General features: G+C 33.7%; 1 protein-coding gene across 7 annotated transcripts in view; it reads left to right on the top strand.

The window, feature by feature from the left end:
- The window catches only part of FRY (FRY microtubule binding protein), a 514411-nt gene that overhangs the window by 333745 nt on the left and 158525 nt on the right, over window positions 1-22141 (top strand). For all 7 annotated transcript variants that reach the window (XM_051986496.1, XM_051986491.1, XM_051986495.1 and 4 more), the window contains 7 exons: window positions 6369-6459; window positions 6883-6962; window positions 7062-7142; window positions 14992-15160; window positions 17172-17264; window positions 17361-17459; window positions 20516-20617. In XM_051986496.1, the coding sequence (XP_051842456.1) occupies window positions 6369-6459; window positions 6883-6962; window positions 7062-7142; window positions 14992-15160; window positions 17172-17264; window positions 17361-17459; window positions 20516-20617 (715 nt within the window). The remainder of the gene's footprint in view (window positions 1-6368; window positions 6460-6882; window positions 6963-7061; window positions 7143-14991; window positions 15161-17171; window positions 17265-17360; window positions 17460-20515; window positions 20618-22141) is intronic.

Below are 22141 nucleotides of genomic sequence, written 5' to 3'. Positions count from 1 at the left end.
AACAGTGAAGAGATTTGGGACAATTAAAAGCAGAGATATAAAGAGAATCAATGTGCTGGTATCCTACTTGATATTATCCAGCAAATGTGTGTAGTGCAGACAGCCCAGTTATGATTAGATAGCAATTATTTGTAATGTGACTTATAATGTGTGCAAGCCAGTTTCAGAGGTAAGTGTTCACCCACCTGTCACAAGTACCTAATTTGATTTAAAGTTTGCATTGCCAGGTGGAGAGCTTTGGAATGGAGTACTCTTTAAATCTTGGATAAGTAGCTATAACTTTGCAGAGAAAGTATTAAAAAGAAAAGACTGAGGAGAATAGGAAGCATGATCCACTTTTTATCCCCTCACATTCCAACACTCTGCTTAGTCAACACTATAATAAACACTGATACCTCATTTCTCATTTGATAATATCCAGGGATGACATGGAAAATGACAAAACAGAAGAATACAACACCCGATCTAGCTCCAGAGTTTTGTTTTATGATATTCTGCCTTCACATGTAATCTCTAGGAATGTGGTATTTATTTGCTGGAACTGCCTGCATAGAGAAAGTGGAAGTGAAGGGGTGTTATTTATCACTGTATATTATCACTGTTCTCCCAAGACTACATTTGTGCTGATAATGTAAAAAAGACTGAAGGCAAATTTTAAAATACTTGTAAGAAAACATTTTAGTTAGATATCACTAGTATTATTTATATGCCAGCCATTACTATAGGAATTACTTTGATTTTTGGAGGAATCTGTGATCTTATTGATTTTATCTTTAATAAGGCTATAGATAGCAAGCCATGCATGTCTACTTCTAGAATATAATTCTATACTTTCCACAGAAAGTCTTTCCTCTCTCCTCTTAATTCTAGTATTTTCTCTGTTAATTATTTCCTATTTATCCTATATGTGACTTGTTTGAAGATATTTGTTTGTTTATTATTGCCCCCCCACTCCCACCCCAGACTGCAAACTCCTTGTCTCTTGGCTCTTTTTGGGTCTGGCACATAGTTGATACTTAATAAATGTTTATTAATTGACTGATCCTTGCCCATATACTCCTACATATCTTTCACAGATGGCCTTCTAGCTTTCCTCACATTACAAGCATCCCAGAGGAACATGCAAGCTACCTATTGGTGATTCCTTGCTTTTTTCAAAAACTCGCTAACCTTCTTTTTGAGTCAGACATAACCCTGGTGACATCCTTTATTCTACTTCTCATATATTGTTCTTTGTTAGGGATAGTTATAGGGTTGTTTACTCATACCCACATGTACTTATATAATGCCTCTTTGGTGACTCTCAACTTAAAATCTTCAGAGACTTTGGTATTCAATAATTGACAGCTATATAGCATCATTGAAAATACTGTTTTAAAAAATGTTATGTTTATTAAAATTAATTTACCCATTCACTAAAATAGGCCTTTACTTGATATTGTTTTATTACCTCAAATTATTATACTATTTAAAATTATTTCTATTGGAATATAATATAATTCAAATATCTTATTCATTCAACATAGTCATTCCCCCACAATTATTTTGAATTAGTGAGGCTTTCATAATGTTCAGATTATTATAGTTTGGGGGTTAGACTAATGGAATTTGAAGTTTCTTCTAATCTCATTTGTGAATAATTAATTGCTAAAACTTTATGAATATTTCATGGATTCATTTAAAATGGAAAATAAAGTAATCACTTCTCCCTGAATTGACAGTAATGTTTCCCTTTTAATTGTATTCCTGATCATTTTTAAGAGATCAAAGTTAATGCTGAGATCCAATCCAGAATTAAAGCTCTGGAACTGGATTTTAGTAGCATTTCACATTTAGTATTTGACAGTAAAAGAAGAAGAAGAAGAATATTTATGATTGAGAGAAAGTTAGAAAATCATAGGTCTCTAGGGTTTCATCTAGCTAACAACAATGTGAACTTTTTTTACTAGAAGAAATGAAAGGAATTTAGAGAAATATAAGAGCAACTGAAATTAGGCAAATGTGAGGGGTGTAGTGTAAGTTACAATTTCCCAAGATAAGTATGATCTCAACATTTCACATGCCAAAATAATGTTGTAACTGGCAGACCTCAAAACCATAATCAAACCAAGCCCTTTATTTGAAAGGTATTTGACTAAAATTTTGTACTGGAAAGCATTTATCATTGGTCATCAATTTTACTTTACAAACTTGGAAGCAATATATATATAAGTCCTCTTAGAGAAAGAAATTGTGTATAAATGTCAGTTTATATGAGAGCCAGCCTAACACCTTTTAAAACAGTATTTCTGCAGTGACTCTCTCAGACGAGTCACAGGATCCTATACTGTCTCTGAAAAACTGATATTGAGTTAGTTACTTTAATAAATGTTTATTGACTCTGAGTATTGGCTATTTCAAGTGATTTGCGGATCTATATAATGACTTGACCACAAAATAGAAAATTTTGATTATATGAAATTGAAAAGTTTTTGTATAAACAAAACAAATGCAGACAAGATTAGAAGGGAAACAATAAACTGAGAAGACATTTTTACAGTCAAAGGTTCTGATAAAAGCCTCATTTCCAAAATATATAGAGAACTGACTCAAATTTATAAGAAATCAAGCCATTCTCCAATTGATAAATGGTCAAAGGATATGAACAGACAATTCTCAGACGAAGAAACTGAAACTATTTATAGCCATATGAAAATATGCTCCAAATCATTATTAATCAGAGAAATGCAAATTAAGACAACTCTGAGATACCTGTCAGATTGGCTAGAATGACAGGGAAAGATAATGGGGAATGTTGGAGGGGATGTGGAAAAACAGGGACACTGATACATTGTTGGTGGAATTGTGAACACATGCAGACATTCTGAAGAGCAATTTAGAACTATGCTCAAAAAGTTATCAAACTGTGCATACCCTTTGATCCAGTAGTGTTTCTACTGGGCTTATACCCCAAAGAGATACTAAAGAAGGGAAAGGGACCTGTATGTGCCAAAATGTTTGTGGCAGCCCTGTTTGTAGTGGCTAGAAACTGGAAATTGAATGGATACCCATTAATTGGAGAATGGTTGAGTAAATTGTGGTATATGAATGTTATGGAATATTATTGCTCTGTAAGAAATGACCAGCAGGATGAAATCAGAGAGGATTGGCGAGACTTACATGAATTGATGCTGAGTGAAATGAGCAGAACCAGGAGATCATTATATACCTCAACAATGATACTGTATGAGGATGTATTCTGATGGAAGTAGATCTCTTCAATAAGGAGATCTAATTCAATTTCAGTTGATCAAGGATGGATAGAAGCAGCTACACCCAAAGAAAGAACAGTGGGAAATGAATATAAACTTTGCATTTTGGTTTTTCTTACCGGATTATTTATATCTTCTGAATCTAATTCTTCCTATGCAACAAGAGAACTGTTCGGTTCTGCACACATATATTGTATCTAGGATATACTGTAACCTATTCAACATGTAAAGGACTGCTTGCCATTTGGGGGAGGGGTTGGAGGGAGAGAGGGGAAAAATTGGAACAGAAGTGAGTGCAAGGAATAATGTTGTAAAAAATTATGCTGGCATGGGTTCTGTCAATAAAAAGTTATTAAATTAGGCATGGACCCACACTTAACACCATATACCAAGATAAGATCAAAATAGGTCCATGACCTAGGCATAAAGAACGAGATTATAAATAAATTAGAGGAACATAGGATAGTTTATCTCTCAGACTTGTGGAGGAGAAAGAAATTTGTGACCATAGATGAACTAGAGACCATTACTGATCACAAAATAGAAAATTTTGATTATATCAAATTAAAAAGCCTTTGTACAAACAAAACTAATGCAAACAAGATTAGAAGGGAAGCAACAAACTGGGAAAACATTTTCACAGTTAAAAGTTCTGATAAAGGCCTCATTTCCAAAATATATAGAGAACTGACTCAAATTTATAAGAAATCAAGCCATTCTCCAATTGATAAATGGTCAAAGGATATGAACAGACAATTTTCAGATGATGAAATTGAAACTATTACCACTCATATGAAAGAGTGTTCCAAATCACTATTGATCAGAGAAATGCAAATTCAGACAACTCTGAGATACCACTACACATCTGTCAGATTGGCTAAGATGACAGGAAAAAATAATGATGAATGTTGGAGGGGATGCGGGAAAACTGGGACACTGATGCATTGTTGGTGGAGTTGTGAACGAATCCAACCATTCTGGAGAGCAATCTGGAATTATGCCCAAAAAGTTATCAAATTGTGCATACCCTTTGATCCATCAGTGTTACTTCTGGGCTTATATCCCAAAGAAATACTAAAGAAGGGAAAGGGACCTGTATGTGCCAAAATGTTTGTGGCAGCCCTGTTTGTAGTGGCTAGAAACTGGAAATTGAATGGATGCCCATCAATTGGAGAATGGCTGGGTAAATTGTGGTATATGAATATTATGGAATATTATTGCTCTGTAAGGAATGACCAGCAGGATGAATACAGAGAGGATTGGAGAGACTTACATGAACTGATGCTGAGTGAAATGAGCAGAACCAGAAGATCATTATACACTTCAACAACGATATTGTATGAGGATGTATTCTGATGGAAGTGGATTTCTTTGACAAAGAGACCTGAGTTTCAATTGATAAATGATGGACAGAAGCAGCTACATCCAAAGAAAGAACACTGGGGAATGAATGTGAACTATTTGCATTTTTGTTTTTCTTCCCAGGTTATTTTTACCTTCTGAATCCAATTCTCCCTGTGCAACAAGAGAACTGTTCGGTTCTGCAAATATATGTTGTATCTAGGATATATTGCAACATATCTAACATATATAGGACTGCTTGCCATCTAGGGGAGGGGGTGAAGGGGGGGGAATCGGAACAGAAGCGAGTGCAAGGGATAATGTTGTAAAAAATTACTCTGGCCTGGATTCTCTCAATATAAAGTTATTATAAAATAAAATAAAATATATTTTTAAAAAAGTGATCAAAAAATAAATAAATAAAAATAAATAAATAAAAAAGATCTATATCAGTGAAGTGAGTTTCCCCACCAAGAATTCAACAGGTCTGGCTCTATACAAAGTCAATTTTTATTGTTGGTAAAAAGATCTTATAGCATCTTTTGAAGTCTCCTTTTAAGGATTGCATTTAAATCTTCTATCTCCCTTCTACATTCATTCCCTTCCATGATAGTTCATAGGCTCACACTTCTCTAGCAATGACTGTACAAGACTCAAAGAGCTTTAATGACTTATCTAAAAATCATATAGCCTATCAACAATGGGACCAAGACTTGAATCCAGGTGTTCTAACTATGTTGATAACATTTTTTGTATTATCTTTTGTCTCCTTTATCCCTTTTCATCCTTAACTGTCTGTCCTTCCAAACAGACACTTTTCCCTTTTTCCTTACTCCAAAATATATACTTAATTTCCATTCTTTAATGCTGCTTTCCCTCTCATCTAGCTTCCCCCTCCCCCAACTTATAGCAGCATTTTCCAGCACAATTCCCTAAATAGATCGCAGGATGAGAGGACTCCTGAGTCATTTGTGTCCATTTCCTTTTTTCTAGGCAGTACTTGTAGTTAAGCTACCGTCTTCTAAATAAGGAGACTCAGACTACTAAAACATTTCTCCTTGGAAGACAATGTCACAACCTCCTTTACTAACTCATTCTATTATCTATCAAATTGACTAAGCAAAGAAATTTTTCCCTATATCTCATTTAAATATCATCTGTTCAAAATATTTCTATTTGGAATGTAAAGTATATTTAAGAAACTTCTACCAAATAACCCCAATTTCTTTCATTTCTTTCCCCTCATAAATCTTATTTTATCCTTCTCTTAATCACTAGTTGCCCCCATTTGGTAATTCTCCATATTTTCCTTATGTCTAACAAATTGGGAAATCTCAAACTAGAATTCCTGTTAGTTTGTGAAAAAGAGCAGAAAAAGGGAGATTTAAGTGTTATAGGACATTTGAGAGAACACTTTAATTCTCCACTTCCTCCTCCTCCTCACCCCACTTCTCAGCAAATTTAAGCCATTTTGTTGCTTCTAACCTAAGGACCTTCCGTGAGTGATTATATATAGTAAAAAATATCCCAAGGAAGGTTGTAATATATGAACATATGTCTAGACCAATCCAGTCATTTTACAAATGAGAAAATGTGTGCCCAAAGAGATTAAGTTACTTGGAAAGTTCACCATTGTAAAAATAGTTAAGCAATATGTTTAACTTAAGGGTGGATTATTGTGATTTCTAGCTTTTTAATGGATTGTATTGGATCTCATAACAGGAACTTTAACAGAAAACATTACTCCCACTTACTGCCATATTTTTATTTTTATAGTGATGAACAGCAACGAGATTATTTAATGGAAAGAAGAGATCTGGCCATTGATTTTATTTTTTCTTTAGTGTTAATAGAAGTTTTGAAGCAGGTATGTTATTGTTTTAATACTGCTCTAAGATAAAGTTTGTCACTTCTGAGTCTGGTTGGCATTAAAAGCTCTCAGGCTATTAAATTGTCAGTAAATTCCAAATCCAATTTAAAAACCAATAATATCTCTATGTACTATATTATTCATATTTTCTGAATTGAAATAAGATACCTGTTATAAATTTTGGTAGATGACATTCCAATTTTGCAGTATATTCACTACTGAATTTACCTTACATAATATAGTAATAGAAATTAGCCTTTGGTGTTTTCCCAACTAATAACTACTAGGTCATGTTAACAGTTTTGGTGTTCTTGGTAAATTATATTGCTAAAAGCCATATACAGAATTATGCTTTGCATTGTGAGCAAGTTAATATTTAGTATTCCCTTGTCAGTTGAAAGATTATTCTTGTATTTTCAGATTCCACTTCATCCTGTAATAGACAGTTTGATCCATGAGGTTATTAACTTGGCCTTCAAGCACTTTAAATACAAGGAAGGGTAAGTAAGGACACCGCATAAGTAGATTGCTTAAAATGAAATCATTTATTCTTTTTAGGTCACCAATACTTCTTATATCACCTCATTCTATCTTGCTAGGTATCTTGGTCCTAACACTGGAAATATGCACATCGTTGCAGACCTCTATGCAGAAGTAATTGGGGTGCTGGCACAAGCTAAGTGAGTAAATATACCTTCTAGTCATTCTAGAATGTGTTGGGAGGGTGAGGGTGTGTTGTATGTGTGTGTGGTTCTCAGTTTTCTTGAAGAGGGAGAGCAGCATATCATTATCTTTTCCATTAAAAGCTAGCATTATAATTTCACATGTGCCTTCTCAAGGTGGGGAAGTGGGATATAGGAAGGGAGAGAATCTAGAACTCAAAGTTTTAAAAATAAATGAAAAAATGGTTTTACATGTAAGTGGAAAATATATATATATGTGTGTTTGTGTATATGTATATATACAAATATATCCATACACATATTTATACACACACACACACACACACACACACACACACACACACACGAGAGAGACACAACAAAAAACTAGCATTATTTTATCTTTCCTGCCTTTACTTCTCCATCTTCTCTGCTAGCTTTTCTTAATGCCCACTAGCAATGTATGTTCCACAAGGTTCTGTCTTGAACCTTCTCTGCTTTTTCTACACTCTCTTAGAACTTTATCAGGTCCCATAAGTTTAATTATCACCTCTCTGCAGATGACTTACAAACTGGTAAATCGAGCCCTACACTCTCTCCTGAGCTTCAGTCACAAATCATTAATTACTATTGGATATCTCAAACTAACCAGTTTGTAACATCTCCCAAAGACTTCTCAAACTCAATCTATCCAAAACTGAGTTCATTTTATTTCCTCCCTAAACCCCGTTCTCTTCCAAATTTTCCTCTTCCTGATAGTCATCACCATTGTCCAAGCCTCCCAGAGTTATAGGATGGCCCATTAGCAATATTCTTTACTCTCCCTTATGCCACATCTGATCAAAACTTAATCAATCACCAAATGTTGCTATTTCTATTTTAATTCCAATCTCATTTTTCTACTCACACAGCCACCACATCACCTCTCACCTAGAATACTGCTAAAACTATCTAGTCCTTCTCCCATTCCAATGCATACAATCCCTAGCTCTCAAAGAAATTTTTTTAAGTGCAGATTTGACCACATGACTCCCAAACTCAATCATTTCTTGTTATGGATGTTGTTTAATCGTGTCCAACTATTTGTAACTCTGTTTGGGGTTTTCTTGGAAAAAATACAGGAGCGGTTTGGCATTTCCTTCTCCAAATCACTTTACAGATGAGGAAACTGAGGCAGTCAGGGTTAAGTGACTTGCCCAGGGTCAGAGACCAACTAAATGTCTGAGGTCCAGTTTCAACTCAGATCTTTCTGACTTCAGTTCCAGTGCTCTCTCTCTACTTAGTCAATCCTAGTGGCTTCCTGTTTTCTCTAGGATAAAATATAAATGCCTCTCTTTGGCTCCAAAGCCCTTCACAACCCAGCTTGAACCTAGCTTTCTATTCTCATTGTATGTTACTCCCTTTTGTGTGCTGTTATACAGTTAAACTAATCTTCTCTCTGCCCTCACACATGACCCTCCATCCTCCTTTTCATCCAGTTGTCTAGCCTAGTTCTTAGCAAACACATTACACATTACCCACCTATTTAACGTCTAATGACTTGTTTGATGGGCCAGATCTTCACTCTGGACCATAGTTTTCAATCCCCTGGATGAGAAAACTAAATTTTTTAATACAAGTAGGATTATCTCAGCTCAGCATGATTCCCAAAAAGTTTATAATATTTCAAATGTTTGTTTTTTCTTGTTCTGTGGGTAATAGTTTTATAAAGTATGAAAGAATTCATTTTAACATGTTCCATTACTATGTATTGCTCTCTACTTATTTCAGTTGAGCTAAAAATGTCCCAGATTCTGTCATGGAAACAACTCAGGGGGAAGTTCTCATAGCTAAATTTATCAGGCCCTGTAACTCTGTGTAGGAAACTGGAATTGAATAACATTAGTCTTATTAGCAATATTATACTTGTGGAAATTATGTCACCTCCTACTCTCTTGTCTCTTATCTCCTTCCTTTCATTGGATCAGTCGTGCAAGGCTTTGATGTCTTTAACTTCATCGTGCTTAACTAAACATGGGGCCTGGCTCTGTAAAATCCTTGGTGCAGGAAGTGGCAGTGAGGAGATATCAATGAAGGTCATCATCTACTCTATAACTTATAGTCTTAGAGCACTGAGAAGTTAAATAATTTATCATAATAATTACCAGCATCATGTAGCTAATATTTGTCAAATGGGCATAAAGCTTGGGCTTCCTGGTTCCAAATCTAATTCTCTCTCTCTCTACTAGTCTACATTACTTCCTTTCCTGAGATCATTTTTCTAGTGACCATTACTATCTACATCCCCTGAAACTGGCAAAAAACAATCCCAAAAAAGGTTTTTAATCATTTAGAATAAATTCATCAAGATTATGGGCCCTTAAGCTCATCAAGATAGTTGCTCCAGGTCACACAGCTGGAAAAAAACTCCCCAACTCTTCAGATTTACAGTCTGTTATTCTTTGTACCACATCATGTTACTTTTGTATAATTAATATTCATAAGATGGCCCTAAAGTCCTCAAGAAAAGATTGAATCAGTTAATTCAAGGAGGTTGAGGTTTAGATATATGTCTATTTAGATATATTTTTATTCAGAATGGGGTACAACTTTTTTAAAGCATTGAAGATTGAAAGTTGTTATTTAGAAAATGTTTTGCTTTAGTAAAGTACTTCATTATACCCAATTCTGAATAAATGAAAAGTTGCTATTTTCTTTTTGCTAATCAGTCAGTTCTTTCATTTCACAAAACTCTATAACTTCTTTGCAACAGCCCCAGAATAATTTTGTGTTATATTTACATTAGGTGTTAAGTAGCAAAGTTAAAGAAACCACTTCCATTTTCCTTTGTTTTGATGGATTATGTACCATGAGTATCAGTTACTGTAGGAAGGCCTCCCAGAGTTATTTTGCTTTCAAATTGGTTGTGGGTGTGGGCCAAGCCAGGCTAAGCCAGAAGCAGACCAAAACATCAGTCTTTCAGCAGTAGTGGCAAGAGGAATTTGGACTAAATGATAATAGCTGATAATAATAGCTAGAAGTTACATAGTGATTTAAGGTTTGCAGAGCACATTATTGCAGATTATCTCATTTGATCCTCAAAGCAACCCTGGAGATTAGCCCTCATTTTGGTGGTTTTGTTCTTGTTCAGTTGTTTAGTTGTGTCTGATTCTTCATAACCTTTTGGATCATATCACACTGTCCATGGGATTTTTCCTGGCAAAGAAAATACTGAAATAGTTTGGCATTTCCTTCTAGAGTAGATTAAGGCAAACAAAGTTAAAGTGTCTCGTCCAGAAACACATAGCTAATAAGTATCTGAGACTGGATTTGAACTCAGCCCTCCCTGTCTTCAGGCCCAGCACTCTATCCATTGAACCATCCTCATTTTACAGATGATGAAATAGAATAAGAGAGAATAAGTGACTTGCATAAAGACACACAGCTAGTAAGTTTATGAAATAGGATTTAAATTCAATTCTTCCTAACTTCATGTACAGAAAAATTCTATCCAATATACTACCTTTAAGGTTTGTTCTAACTCTATGATTCTATGAACTAAGAAAGGAAAAAAAAAAAAAACAAATTTGTAGTTGATTAATAATAGTTATCAATAGAAGATAGAAATGCCATATCAATCAGGTCTATTGCCACTAGTAGTTGATAGCCCTAGGGAGGCAATAGAAAAAATGATGGCTATGAAATCAAAAAACTTGGATTCAAATCTCTTCCAACATTACCAATGTGACAAGTCATTTGACTGGACCACAGTTCTGTACCTATTAAATGAGAAACCTGTTCTAGGTGCCTCTGCATTGCCTTCGAACTCTAGACTTCTAATGATCCATCATGGTGGATAAGTCCAGTTCTATTTATAATTAGTAGTTCATGAATCATTCACATTTAGGAGATGTTTTAAGGTCTTCACAGTCATTTGCATAACCTTTAGAAACTTCTGACTTAGAATAATCTCATACTTAAATTGCTTGAAAGAATTAATATACTCTCCACTAGTCAAATAATTAACATTTATTAAAGATTAGCAAAGTCTCCCTTAAATCAGTTAAAGCGTGACTTTTCAAGAATTAGTGCTTTTTTTTCTTCTCTCTAGTAAAATCAGCTTCAGTGTTCATTTGGTAATTTTTCAGAATAACATATTTATCTGATGGAAGAAATAACCAGGGATAACTAGGGATATTACAGTTACACTCTCTCCTAAATAAGGTTACTTCCATGGTACATTTATCATTTTTCCCATAGTAAAGAGATTCTAGGATGTTATAGGGTTTTTTTCCTCTTAAACTTTAGTTACTATAAGGATTATATAGTTAGTCTAATAGGGTTTTAGCAGCATCTTGTCAGTTTAATGGTGATAATGTTACATCAGAAAAAGTATCTTTGAGTATAATTTGGAGAGTGGGTTAAGCTTTTAAAAGCCATTTACATTGAGATTAGGTAACTATAGACTTTGATTAAAAGTGATGTGCTTGAATTTGCATCAAATCCATTTAAATTGTGATTTAGATCACTTGTCCTGAAGCTCTCTGATTTTAAAAGTATGTTATTGTTTGATATGAATTTAATAGATATTTCACAACATAGAGTTTGCCTTCTTAGTATATTTTATAAATTTCAAAGAAGCATTGTCCTTCACTCATATTGCTTTTAGGGTTGCATCAGAAAACTGAATCTAGTTTTAATTTCCTCAAGTGAATTGAACAAATCCTTGGGAAGATCTTGGGAAATGAATTGTACCCCTATAAATAGGTTAATCATAGATATGTGAAAATGATGTTGGAACGTTGTGTTAGAACAATTGAAAAAGATGTTTAAATTTATTTTCAATTATAATATAGTAGAAAAATATATTTATAATATAATAAGAAGCAGTATATCCATGGAGAGTTGGTCACTGAGTCAGGGAAATCTCTGGCACATACTAATTTTTTGACCCTAGAGAAATCAATTAGCCTCTCAGTGCCCTAGTCAGTTTTTAAGACTTTCTATCACAGAACATGTAGGAGTTAACTTTATCAGTAGTTCCTGATGCTGATGAAAGTACAGGGCCAGTTTTGTTGCAGGGTTTTTTTTTTTAAACCTAAAATAATAAACTTATGGCATTATGGATATTGTTCTTCAAGGATTAACATTTTTTTAGACAGAAGCATATATACTTTAAGCAAAAATTAAGTCAATTTTCATATCAAGATTTTTTTTAAAATTAGAAATATTTTACTAAATATTTTATTCTTCACCTATCTGCTTTTTCATCTTTTCCCCAAAAAACTATATAAATAGATGCTTTAATTCTCATTGAAATATTTTTTGAGTTCTGCCATACTTTGATGGATCTTTTATTGCTGTGAATGTTCTCCATCAGTATAGCTCACAACTCTTCTCTGCCTTCTCATCTTTGTGGTGTCATGTCCTTCCATTTGTACTCCATAAAGGAACCCAATAGCCTCGATACTTAACTGGTTCTTTTTATATCTCAGGGATATGGAAGGAGCATTGAAGCTACTCACACTTTATATCCCATTCTTACCACATGACTATTCCAACTGCTTTTCCAATCATACACTTCCTTGACTATATTTTAATATGACCTCTCACACCCATCACCATCCTTAGTAATATTCTGCCAGTTCCTTATCTATACTCTGAGGCTTTCCATTATCTTTTGGATTGGCTGCATTTTAATTTCTCTGAGATCATAGAGTTTCAGAGCTTTTTATCCATCTGTCATCAGGAAGACAGTGTTAATAATAGTGAGTCAGGATTCAAAGGAGTACTCTTCAATCTCCCAAATGCCATGGATCTGAGATCTCATGAATCTGGCATTCATTCTTTTCATTATGATTGTGGTTGTTCCATGTCTTCCTATCTGATGTGATTCCCCTACCCCTGACATCTTGGAGGGTGTAATTGCAGTCTCTATACATTGCGGGAGTACTAGTGAATAGTCCTTACCCCACAAGATAGCATTCTGAATGAATTTCCCCAAAGATACATTATCATACGTTGTATTTATGTTCTATATTTCTTTTCTATTTACAGCATAGCTCAGCCACATTATGCATCTTTTTGTGGACTGGCTTAGGAACCCAAGTAAAACTATTTTTATCAAAAGATATGTTGTTCTGAGATCCAAAACAAGTTTAATCTTGTTCTCAGTAGCTATAAAGTAGCTAGACAACCCAATGCATAGAGACTAGAATTTGAATCCTGCCTCAGATATTCACTAGATAAACAATCCTGGACAAGTTATTTAATCTCTCTGTTCCTCAGTTTCCTCAACTGTAAAATGGGGAAAATTAATAAAAACTCACCTCCCAGAGTTATTATAAGGATCAGGTAAATTAGCATATCAAACAGTTAGCCTTAAGGCAGTATATGAATACTAGTGATTGTTATCAATAGATGACAAGCTCACTCATTTTCCGATTCTGTATTTCCTCAGGACTATCTTTATGCTATTCCTTGTACATAGCTTCTTATTAGAAATATCGTGTAGCTTTCTTGTGACCAAAATACATTGTCCTTTGGTTTCTCACAATTATGATCCTTAGAGCACATGATCTTAATCGATTTTCCATAAACTTGATTTTTTAAACTTATTTTGATCACTGTATTTGTAATCCTAGGTATTTTATCTTGTGCATTAAAAATGCAAATTCTGATAAGAGTTCATAGCATTCAACAAATCACTAAATGGTTCATGACACATATAAGGTTAAGAACCTCCACCTCAGAGATTATGGTGTCACAAGATTTGCAGCAATTTGAGCATTTTAGTTAGATGTTTGTGTTGCCAAAAATAATAATAATAATAAGGCTTTGTACCTTGGAGCAACCTTGGAGTTCTTCAGAATCCTGGGCAGTTTCCCAAAGGCAGCTCAGCCTGCTGTCATGCTTCTTCCTGGTATATGCTCACAAAGATTACATAAGTAAAAAAATCTCATCATGGATCATTTCAAAATTTTGATTTCGATCATGATATCAAATAATAAATTAAGGACGTAGCTTAAGCCTATGAGCTTATGAGCTAATGTTCATAATTGTATCCTTTTTGAATATGTATTTTATTCATAAAAGATACACATATATCAGCTACAAGTTAAGAGAAGTTACATAAATTTTTCCTGATTACCTCTTTAAAACCTCTCAGAAATCCCTCTAATTCTAGTATTCCAGAATAATAGTCATTTTATAAATAATTGTTGATTTGATTTTTTCAATTACAAGATTTTCCTATAATTTGAAAATATATTCTTTAGCAATCAATAGATTGCATGTTTTTTAAAAATTCAAATTTTGCAATTTTAGATAGCAATAATCTTTGACAGTGGCAACAAAATTCTTCAGGTATATATGTACCCTGCTTACTACAGTCAATTAGTTAATCAATGAACATTTCCTAATTGCTTCCCGTATGCCTGTTCTAGGCACTGAGGATTCTAAGGTCAAAGTGAAACAGTCCTTGACTCCAAAAAGCTTATATTTCAAGGGAAGAACTTACAATCCACTTGCAATTTACAGTGATAGTGAAGATACATGAGTCTGGCCCATTATGGCATTTCTTACACTCTTACAGCCCTGAAGTTCTAGTACTTTGAGATCCAAGACTATAACTTCACTCAAATAAACAGTCACACTCACCACAACCCTACAAGCAAAAACCTAGCCATTTAGAAAGAGTACAGATAACATACATGTTTCATCTGCTGGTTAGCTTAAATATAGTACAATAAAATGCAAAGGAAAATTGGATTTTTCACCAAATCCTGGTATTGCTTGAACTCTCTCCCTTAGATATTCTGAGGGAGGTCTGCATAAAAGTGATTTTCCTATCTGGACTTGACCAAACGCATGTGTCTTTTATCTTCAGATTCCCTGCTGTGAAGAAAAAATTTATGGCAGAACTAAAAGAGCTCCGGCATAAAGAGCAGAGCCCATATGTAGTTCAAAGCATTATCAGTTTAATAATGGGTATGAAATTCTTTCGCATTAAAATGTATCCAGTGGAGGACTTTGAAGCTTCTCTTCAATTCATGCAGGTGAGTGCACAGGCAGTAAGGCTAACATGGGATTGACTTTCATGAGTTCACGCCATCTAATTTTTTTGTACTGTAAATTGGAAGGAAGCTTTGACTTCCTAATGTTAGTGGGAGGGAAATGGCAAAGAGGGTATAGAGAGAGATACTTAAATTCTACTTGAACACAGAGGTCTCTTTTCTCACTTACCTTGTTGGTGTGTTAAGTTTTTTACATTATACTATGAAGCAGGACAATATATTGGCAGGTCCCATATATTAGTTATTGTTGTTTTTTCCTCCATCTCCAAATTCAATATACTTTCCCTGACTGTCTTCCATGCCTAGAATTCTCACCCTTCTTATTTCTGTCTCTAGGCTCCCTTCAAGACCTAACTAAAATCCTACCTGCTACAGGAAATCTTTCCCATTCTTAATTCAAGTGACCTCCTCCTATTCCTAATCTATAATTTATATGACGATATATTGCTTGTTTACCCAGAATTGTTTTCATATTGTTTTCCTCTTTAGATTATGAGCTCCTTGAGTGTATTCAGGAGCTGTTTTTGCCTTTTTTTTTTAATTTCCTCAGGGCTTAGCATAGTCTCTAGTACATAGTAGACCCTTAAGAAATGCTAGTTGACTTACTGACTTAAATCCCTTTCATAGATATTTGCCATTTGGTCTGGATGGAATTTAGCTAGTTTAATATTCCTTATGTCTAATAATTATTAACGTACTCTCTTATCCATAGTGTATATCTTTGAGAACTTCAAATGTGAGCAGAAAGAAATGGTTCTCATTTATACTATAAATAAGTAGCTGATAAGCATAGGATTTAAGAGTCCCATTAAGTTGTATGAGCTTGAATGTAGATAATATCAAGTTTATCATGGTTTACTTGAGAAGAATTCTTGGTGGTGGGAATCTTGTATAGTAAGCACACATGAGATATAAAGAATAGAGTCTAAGTTTTATCGGGTTCTGCTACTGGCTTACTTTGGATGATAGTCAATATGTTGAAAGCTTGAGTTTTCCCAGCTACAGATGAAGAATATTACTCATACATGTACCAAGTGAACTTGGCTCTGTACTTTGGGTCAAGCCTATGCGTGAGAATATTGGCATAAATACATAATGTAAAATTATGGAAGGGCTACAAGACTTGCAGGAATCTTTATACTCTGTCTTGTATAAGGAAAAGTTTTTAGCTCTCTTTTTGGATGTTTGTATATGTCAGATATATTATTAAGTTACTGATAGATTTTGGTCTTTTTCAAATTTAGTCATTTCATTTCATATAGTATTAGAAGTCATATAATAAAAGTATTTAAATGTCATAAAATTACATATGGATAATTTAAGATATTATTTCCATTTACACAGTCCCTTGTAAAAACTGTACTTTTATTGTATGACTAAATTGGCCAGATGATAGAAGAGCAATATCCTACAGATTATAGAGTTATAGGGTTAGCCTCATAGAAAAGAAACTCAGATTGTTGAAAATCCATCATAAGCATGCCCCATTAACCAGAAATAGATTGTGTAGGGGACAAAACAAACATCAGAACAGACAAAACAATGAGAATAGATATATTAAAGGCCTCAGGACTCAAAATATAATCTCCTATGCCTGTGGATAAAATTTTATTTTGTTTGAATAATCTAAATATCTGTGTTAGCAAAGGAACTGATAAGTGTATCCATTGCTAGCAGAAGATTATTTTAGCATATAATATTGAAATAGGAGGAAGTAGAAATGATAAGATGGGTAGCACTGTCAAATGAGAATGAGATAATGCTGATTTTGTCCATTATGGTGACTTTGGCAGTTGGGTGATATTTTTCTTTTGAGCACTGAGATAAATAGTTTGGGAATAAATGAAGATTGATATCTTTATTGTGTGTAATCCTTTTTATAAATAACACAAATATTAGATTGAATTCTAAACACTTTAGTCTTGTTTCATGTCTTCATTCCAACTTTTAATTGCTTTTTTGTTTTGTTTTGTTATTCTGTTCTAATCCATAGGAATGTGCACATTATTTTCTGGAAGTCAAAGACAAGGATATCAAGCACGCATTAGCTGGTCTATTTGTTGAAATTCTCGTCCCTGTAGCAGCTGTGAGTTACATTTTTCTTTCAATGAATTTCTCAAAGTCAGAGAAGGAAAGTCAACATGTGGTTAATGATATTAATATACATATATCTTTCTTTCAGGCTGTTAAAAATGAAGTGAATGTTCCCTGCCTTAGGAATTTTGTTGAAAGCCTTTATGACACAACACTCGAACTTTCTTCAAGGAAGAAGCATTCCCTGGTTAGTAACCATGAGCAAGGAAAAAATTAAACAGCAAGGTATCCAAGACTAATGTTCCATAACAGAAATCTGTATAGGTAGGAGTCCCATGGACTGTAGAATCATGCTTCAGCAAATTCTAGTTTGGCACTTCACAGCAGGCATTTACATTGATTATCTTTTTTAGTTGCATAATTGTAATAAGGGGATTAGACAAGATGATCTCTAAGATCCTTTCACCTTAACTATTCTCTGATATTAGTAAGATTTGCTTCAAATCAAATTTTGCTTTAAAAAAAAAAAAAAAAAAGGAACTTTGTTGACCAAAAGCTTCAGTTTTAAAAAACCATTTTTCTTCCTAACACACAAGATTCCTCACAAGTAAGTCCTTGTTCTGACAAGCAAAGGAAAGACGGGGTAGAGAGGGAATGGGGAAGCAGATAGTTGCCTGACATGAAAGATATAATAATCCTCAAAAAACAAGTTTGTAGAAGATTTGTAGGTATGTCTTCTATCCTTTAGGGCTAAAGGACTTTTTTGATTCTGGATCCCTCTCAAAGCTTTATAGAATTTCAGCAGCTATATTTTTGGTGGTAGAGTGGTTGATGAGTTAATGACAGCCTAAATATATTCTAAAGTCCAATTGGTAAAATATTAACCAATCTTCCATTAACAACATGCATCTTATAGTAGCATATTTTCTTCCTGCTTCAAATAATATATCATTTTATTTTGATTTCTTTTGGCCTTAACTTACTTCATATCATGGTAAAAAACTGATTCAGTGAAATAAGGAGTACAGTGGCCCTTGTTTATTCTTTGGGTGGCCTTCCACTAACCTTTCTGCCAGCATCTCCCCCAGGGGCTCTGGGTATCTAGATGCGTGCTGGACAAACACATACTGCTTCTGTTTATGTTGATATAAGCAGAGTCTTGTAGCAACATTTGCTATGGTTATTGATGAAATAACATTCCTTTTGGGAAGTTCATTTAATTACGGTAAGTTTGCATGCAGAAAAACCCACACACACCTACATTCAAGACAGAAACCTAGTGAATACTAGCAGATGTTTCTGGGGAAATGGGCCAGTGACTACTTTTTATAAACAAGGTTGCATGCATACTTTATTATCTGTGGTTTGGGAGAACAGTATATGGCTTTTTTTTCAAAATTCAGTCTTAGAAATTATTTAAAATGCTAAATTAAGTTTCCATATTGTTAGATAAATTATTTTATTATTCTTATTATAGATATTTTAATATTTTAATACTCCATTTCTTAAGAAAACATAATTTTAGTTTTAAATATTTAGTCCCTTATATAATCCTGTATAAATTATACAATTTCATTTTAAATGAGATTGTTATAAACTTTCATCATTATTATCAAAAAATACTCATTAAATACCTAACTGTATATGGCTCTAACATGTACTAGGCCCTGTACAAAAGAACCATGTATGTATAATTCCTGCCCTCCAGAAAGGTAAAATCTAAGATAGATTAAAGATGTAGTTTTTTTTTTTTTTTTTTTTGCTATTTCTAATATATTACACGAACCCAATATTTGAAGATTGGCAGTATGGTCTAATAAAAAAATAATAATAATACTGAATTAGATTTTTCTTCTCTTAGCTAATGTCTCTTGTTTTTTATGTGACCTTTGCCAAATAGTACAGCAGAAAAGGCCCTAGGTTTGGAGGTAGAGAATTTAGATTCACATCTTGAATCTAGCACTAATACAGTATTACCTGCATTGCCGTGATCAAGTAACTTTAGTTTGTTGGGTGGCTATAAAACAAAGTTCCTGGGGCAGCTAAGTGGCTCAGTGAATAGAGAACCAGCCCTGAAAGTCAGGAGTACCTGAGTTCAAATCTGGTCTCTGACACTTAACACTTCCTAGCTATTTGACCCTGGGCAAGTCACTTAACCTCAATTGCCTCAGGAAAAAAAAAAAAAGAAAAGAAAAGAAAAAAGTTCCTACCACTCTAAATTGGGCTTTATCATTTAACTTTTTAGGATCTTCATTTCTTCATTTGTAAAATGAGGCAGCTAGAATAGATGGTTCTGTCCATTTCTTAAATTCTGCAACTCTGAATAGGACATGTCCTTTGAGTTGGTTTTCTAGCATTATGATAAAGTTGTTGCTTTTTTTTTTTTTTTTTGCTGGTCTCCATGGACTAGATTTTATGAATTTTTAGGATTGCTAGTTGGAGTTAGAATTATATTCACCGACCTTTAGACAAAAGTTAGCTAACTTTTATATAAGGGATTAAACCTGTGAATTTGCTTTCATTGGTACACATTTTAACCAGTTGAGATTATTGACATTTAGGAAAAGTACACCCACCAATAACTGATAAATGAATGTTGCAACTTTAGAAGAGACTTTAAGGCAGAATGAAGGAAATTAATAAAAATGATCTGGTAGTCAGTCAATAAACATGTATTAAGTATCCATTATGATGTTTAATAGGCAGTAGATTGAGATATAAAAATATGAATTTATATATATAAATATATATATGTTTTTCTTGTAATAATTTTAAAAAATCAGTCAAAGAGCACTTTAATGTTTACAAAATGCTTTACAAACATTATTTTATATTCATAATAGCCCTAAAAATAACTGTTTTTATTACCCACATTTTATAGTTGAAAAACTGAAACAAACTGGTTAAGCGACCTATCTAGGATCACACAGTCAGTAAATATATGAGGTTGAATTTAAACTTAGATTTTCTTGATTCTAACTTCTAACTTCTAGTCACCTCACTATTTAGCTGCCTGTGTTCAGATTTTGTCTTTTTTTGCTATAATGGTATTTCATATTTTTTCAGAATTTAATTATGAAATTTCTTTATTTCCTTTCATCAAAATGCTGTGTTCCATTTGTTCCCACAATCTCTGTAGAGGAACATTGTTTTTTTTTACATTCTGTTATGCAATAAAATATTTATTTTGGCTGCCACTAATCATGGGAGAAAAAGTTATTTTAATAGTTCTAGGGAAATTTGGTTACCTGGTTTGTTGAAATATAAATAATCTTGTGATGTCTTCTTTTTCTTCCTATTTAGGCTTTGTACCCTCTGGTGACGTGCCTGCTGTGTGTCAGTCAGAAGCAATTCTTCCTAAACAGATGGCATGTTTTTCTCAACAACTGCTTATCCAATCTTAAAGTTAGTATTTCACTTTCAAAAAAAATCCTTTTAGCGAACTTATGTTTCTGAGATGAGATTCTAGTGTAATCTAGTGTTTCTGAGGATATAAGTGAATATTTAAATGAACAAAATATGTGTATGTATATATATAAAGTGCTTACTATGTGCCAAGTTCTATGCTAAGCACTGAACATACAAATAGAAAAACTGTGCAGGACCTTGCTCTCAAGAAGCTTCCACTTTAATGGACAACATGAGTTTTTTGGTGCAGCAGCAATGTAAATAGTAATGTATATTTCTACTATATAAGCTTATATTCACTTCTGATATTGGTCAGTTTGATGTGCTAAGGACTTTAGTGTTAAGAATTTTCTTTTCCCAATATTAAGTTGCAGTGGATAGCAGAGGATACATCCCTTATAGAAACAATTGCCAGGTATTATCCCCACAAGGGTTGATTCCTTCCATGATGGCTACAGGGGCTGGGCTGGAAACAAAACTAGTGGGTTAAGAGAGGAGTGTCCAAGGAGTAGACTGCCTTTCTTAAAGCATTTCTGTCATTGGGGAAAGATTATTCTGGATTACTTAGATAAGGAAAGACAATAAGTCATCATCTTTCTCTTTAGCAAAATGTAAATTAGAGAAGTTTAAAAAATTGTGAAAATTTTCTTAAAATCGAAAACAAAAAGCTATTAAATAACAATAAAAAATTGCAAATGGTATCCATGTAAATCAAGTAATGATTATGTTATCCCTAGCTTTTCTTTAAGACACATGACTTTTAAGCATATGAACTGGTTTTAGGAGCATTTAGTATTAAAGGGGAAATATTCCATGAGCATCCATACACTCTCTTTTACATGTATATATCTTGCAACCTGAGTCTCAAGAGCACCATTCTTTAATTTATGGGAAGGGAAGAGAAGGGAAAGAAAGGAACATTTTTAAAGACCTCCTATGAACCAAACACTGTCCTACATATTTTGCAAATGTTATTTCATTTTGATCCTAACAATCATCTGAGGTAGGTGTTATTATTATCCTCATTTCATAGTTGAAAAAACCTAGATAGATAAAAATTAAGTGATTTGTCCAAGGCTTTTTTTTATTTTGTTTATTCAATTGTTTTCCATGTCTGACTCTTTTTGACCCTATTGGAGGTTTTTTGGGCAAAGATACTGAAATGGTATGTAATCTTCTTCTCCAGCTCCTTTTATAGATGAGGAAAGTGAGACAAACAAGTGACTTGCCCAGGGTCACACAGCTAGTAGGTGTCTGAGACTGGGTTTAAATTCTAATTTTCCTGATTCAAGACGCAGTTCTCTATTCATTGTACTACCTACTAAATAAAGTTAAAGACTAGATATATTTTGTGAAGTCAGAGTATGAATGCTATGCTATGTATCTAGGGAAATTAAAGTACCTTCCTTGAAATTAGACTTGGTTATTTCCAGTCTCAGAGGGACTGGCCCTAGAATGAGACTTACAGAGTTGCCTGTCACGAAAAGTTCTCCCTCTGGCACATATTGGACATGTGACTCT

This window comes from Antechinus flavipes, chromosome 3 (genome assembly GCF_016432865.1).
Source record: "Antechinus flavipes isolate AdamAnt ecotype Samford, QLD, Australia chromosome 3, AdamAnt_v2, whole genome shotgun sequence".
NCBI classification, from domain to species: domain Eukaryota; kingdom Metazoa; phylum Chordata; class Mammalia; order Dasyuromorphia; family Dasyuridae; genus Antechinus; species Antechinus flavipes.
The sequence above is the reverse complement of the archived record's forward strand: the minus strand, read 5'-3'. Positions and strand labels throughout refer to the sequence as shown.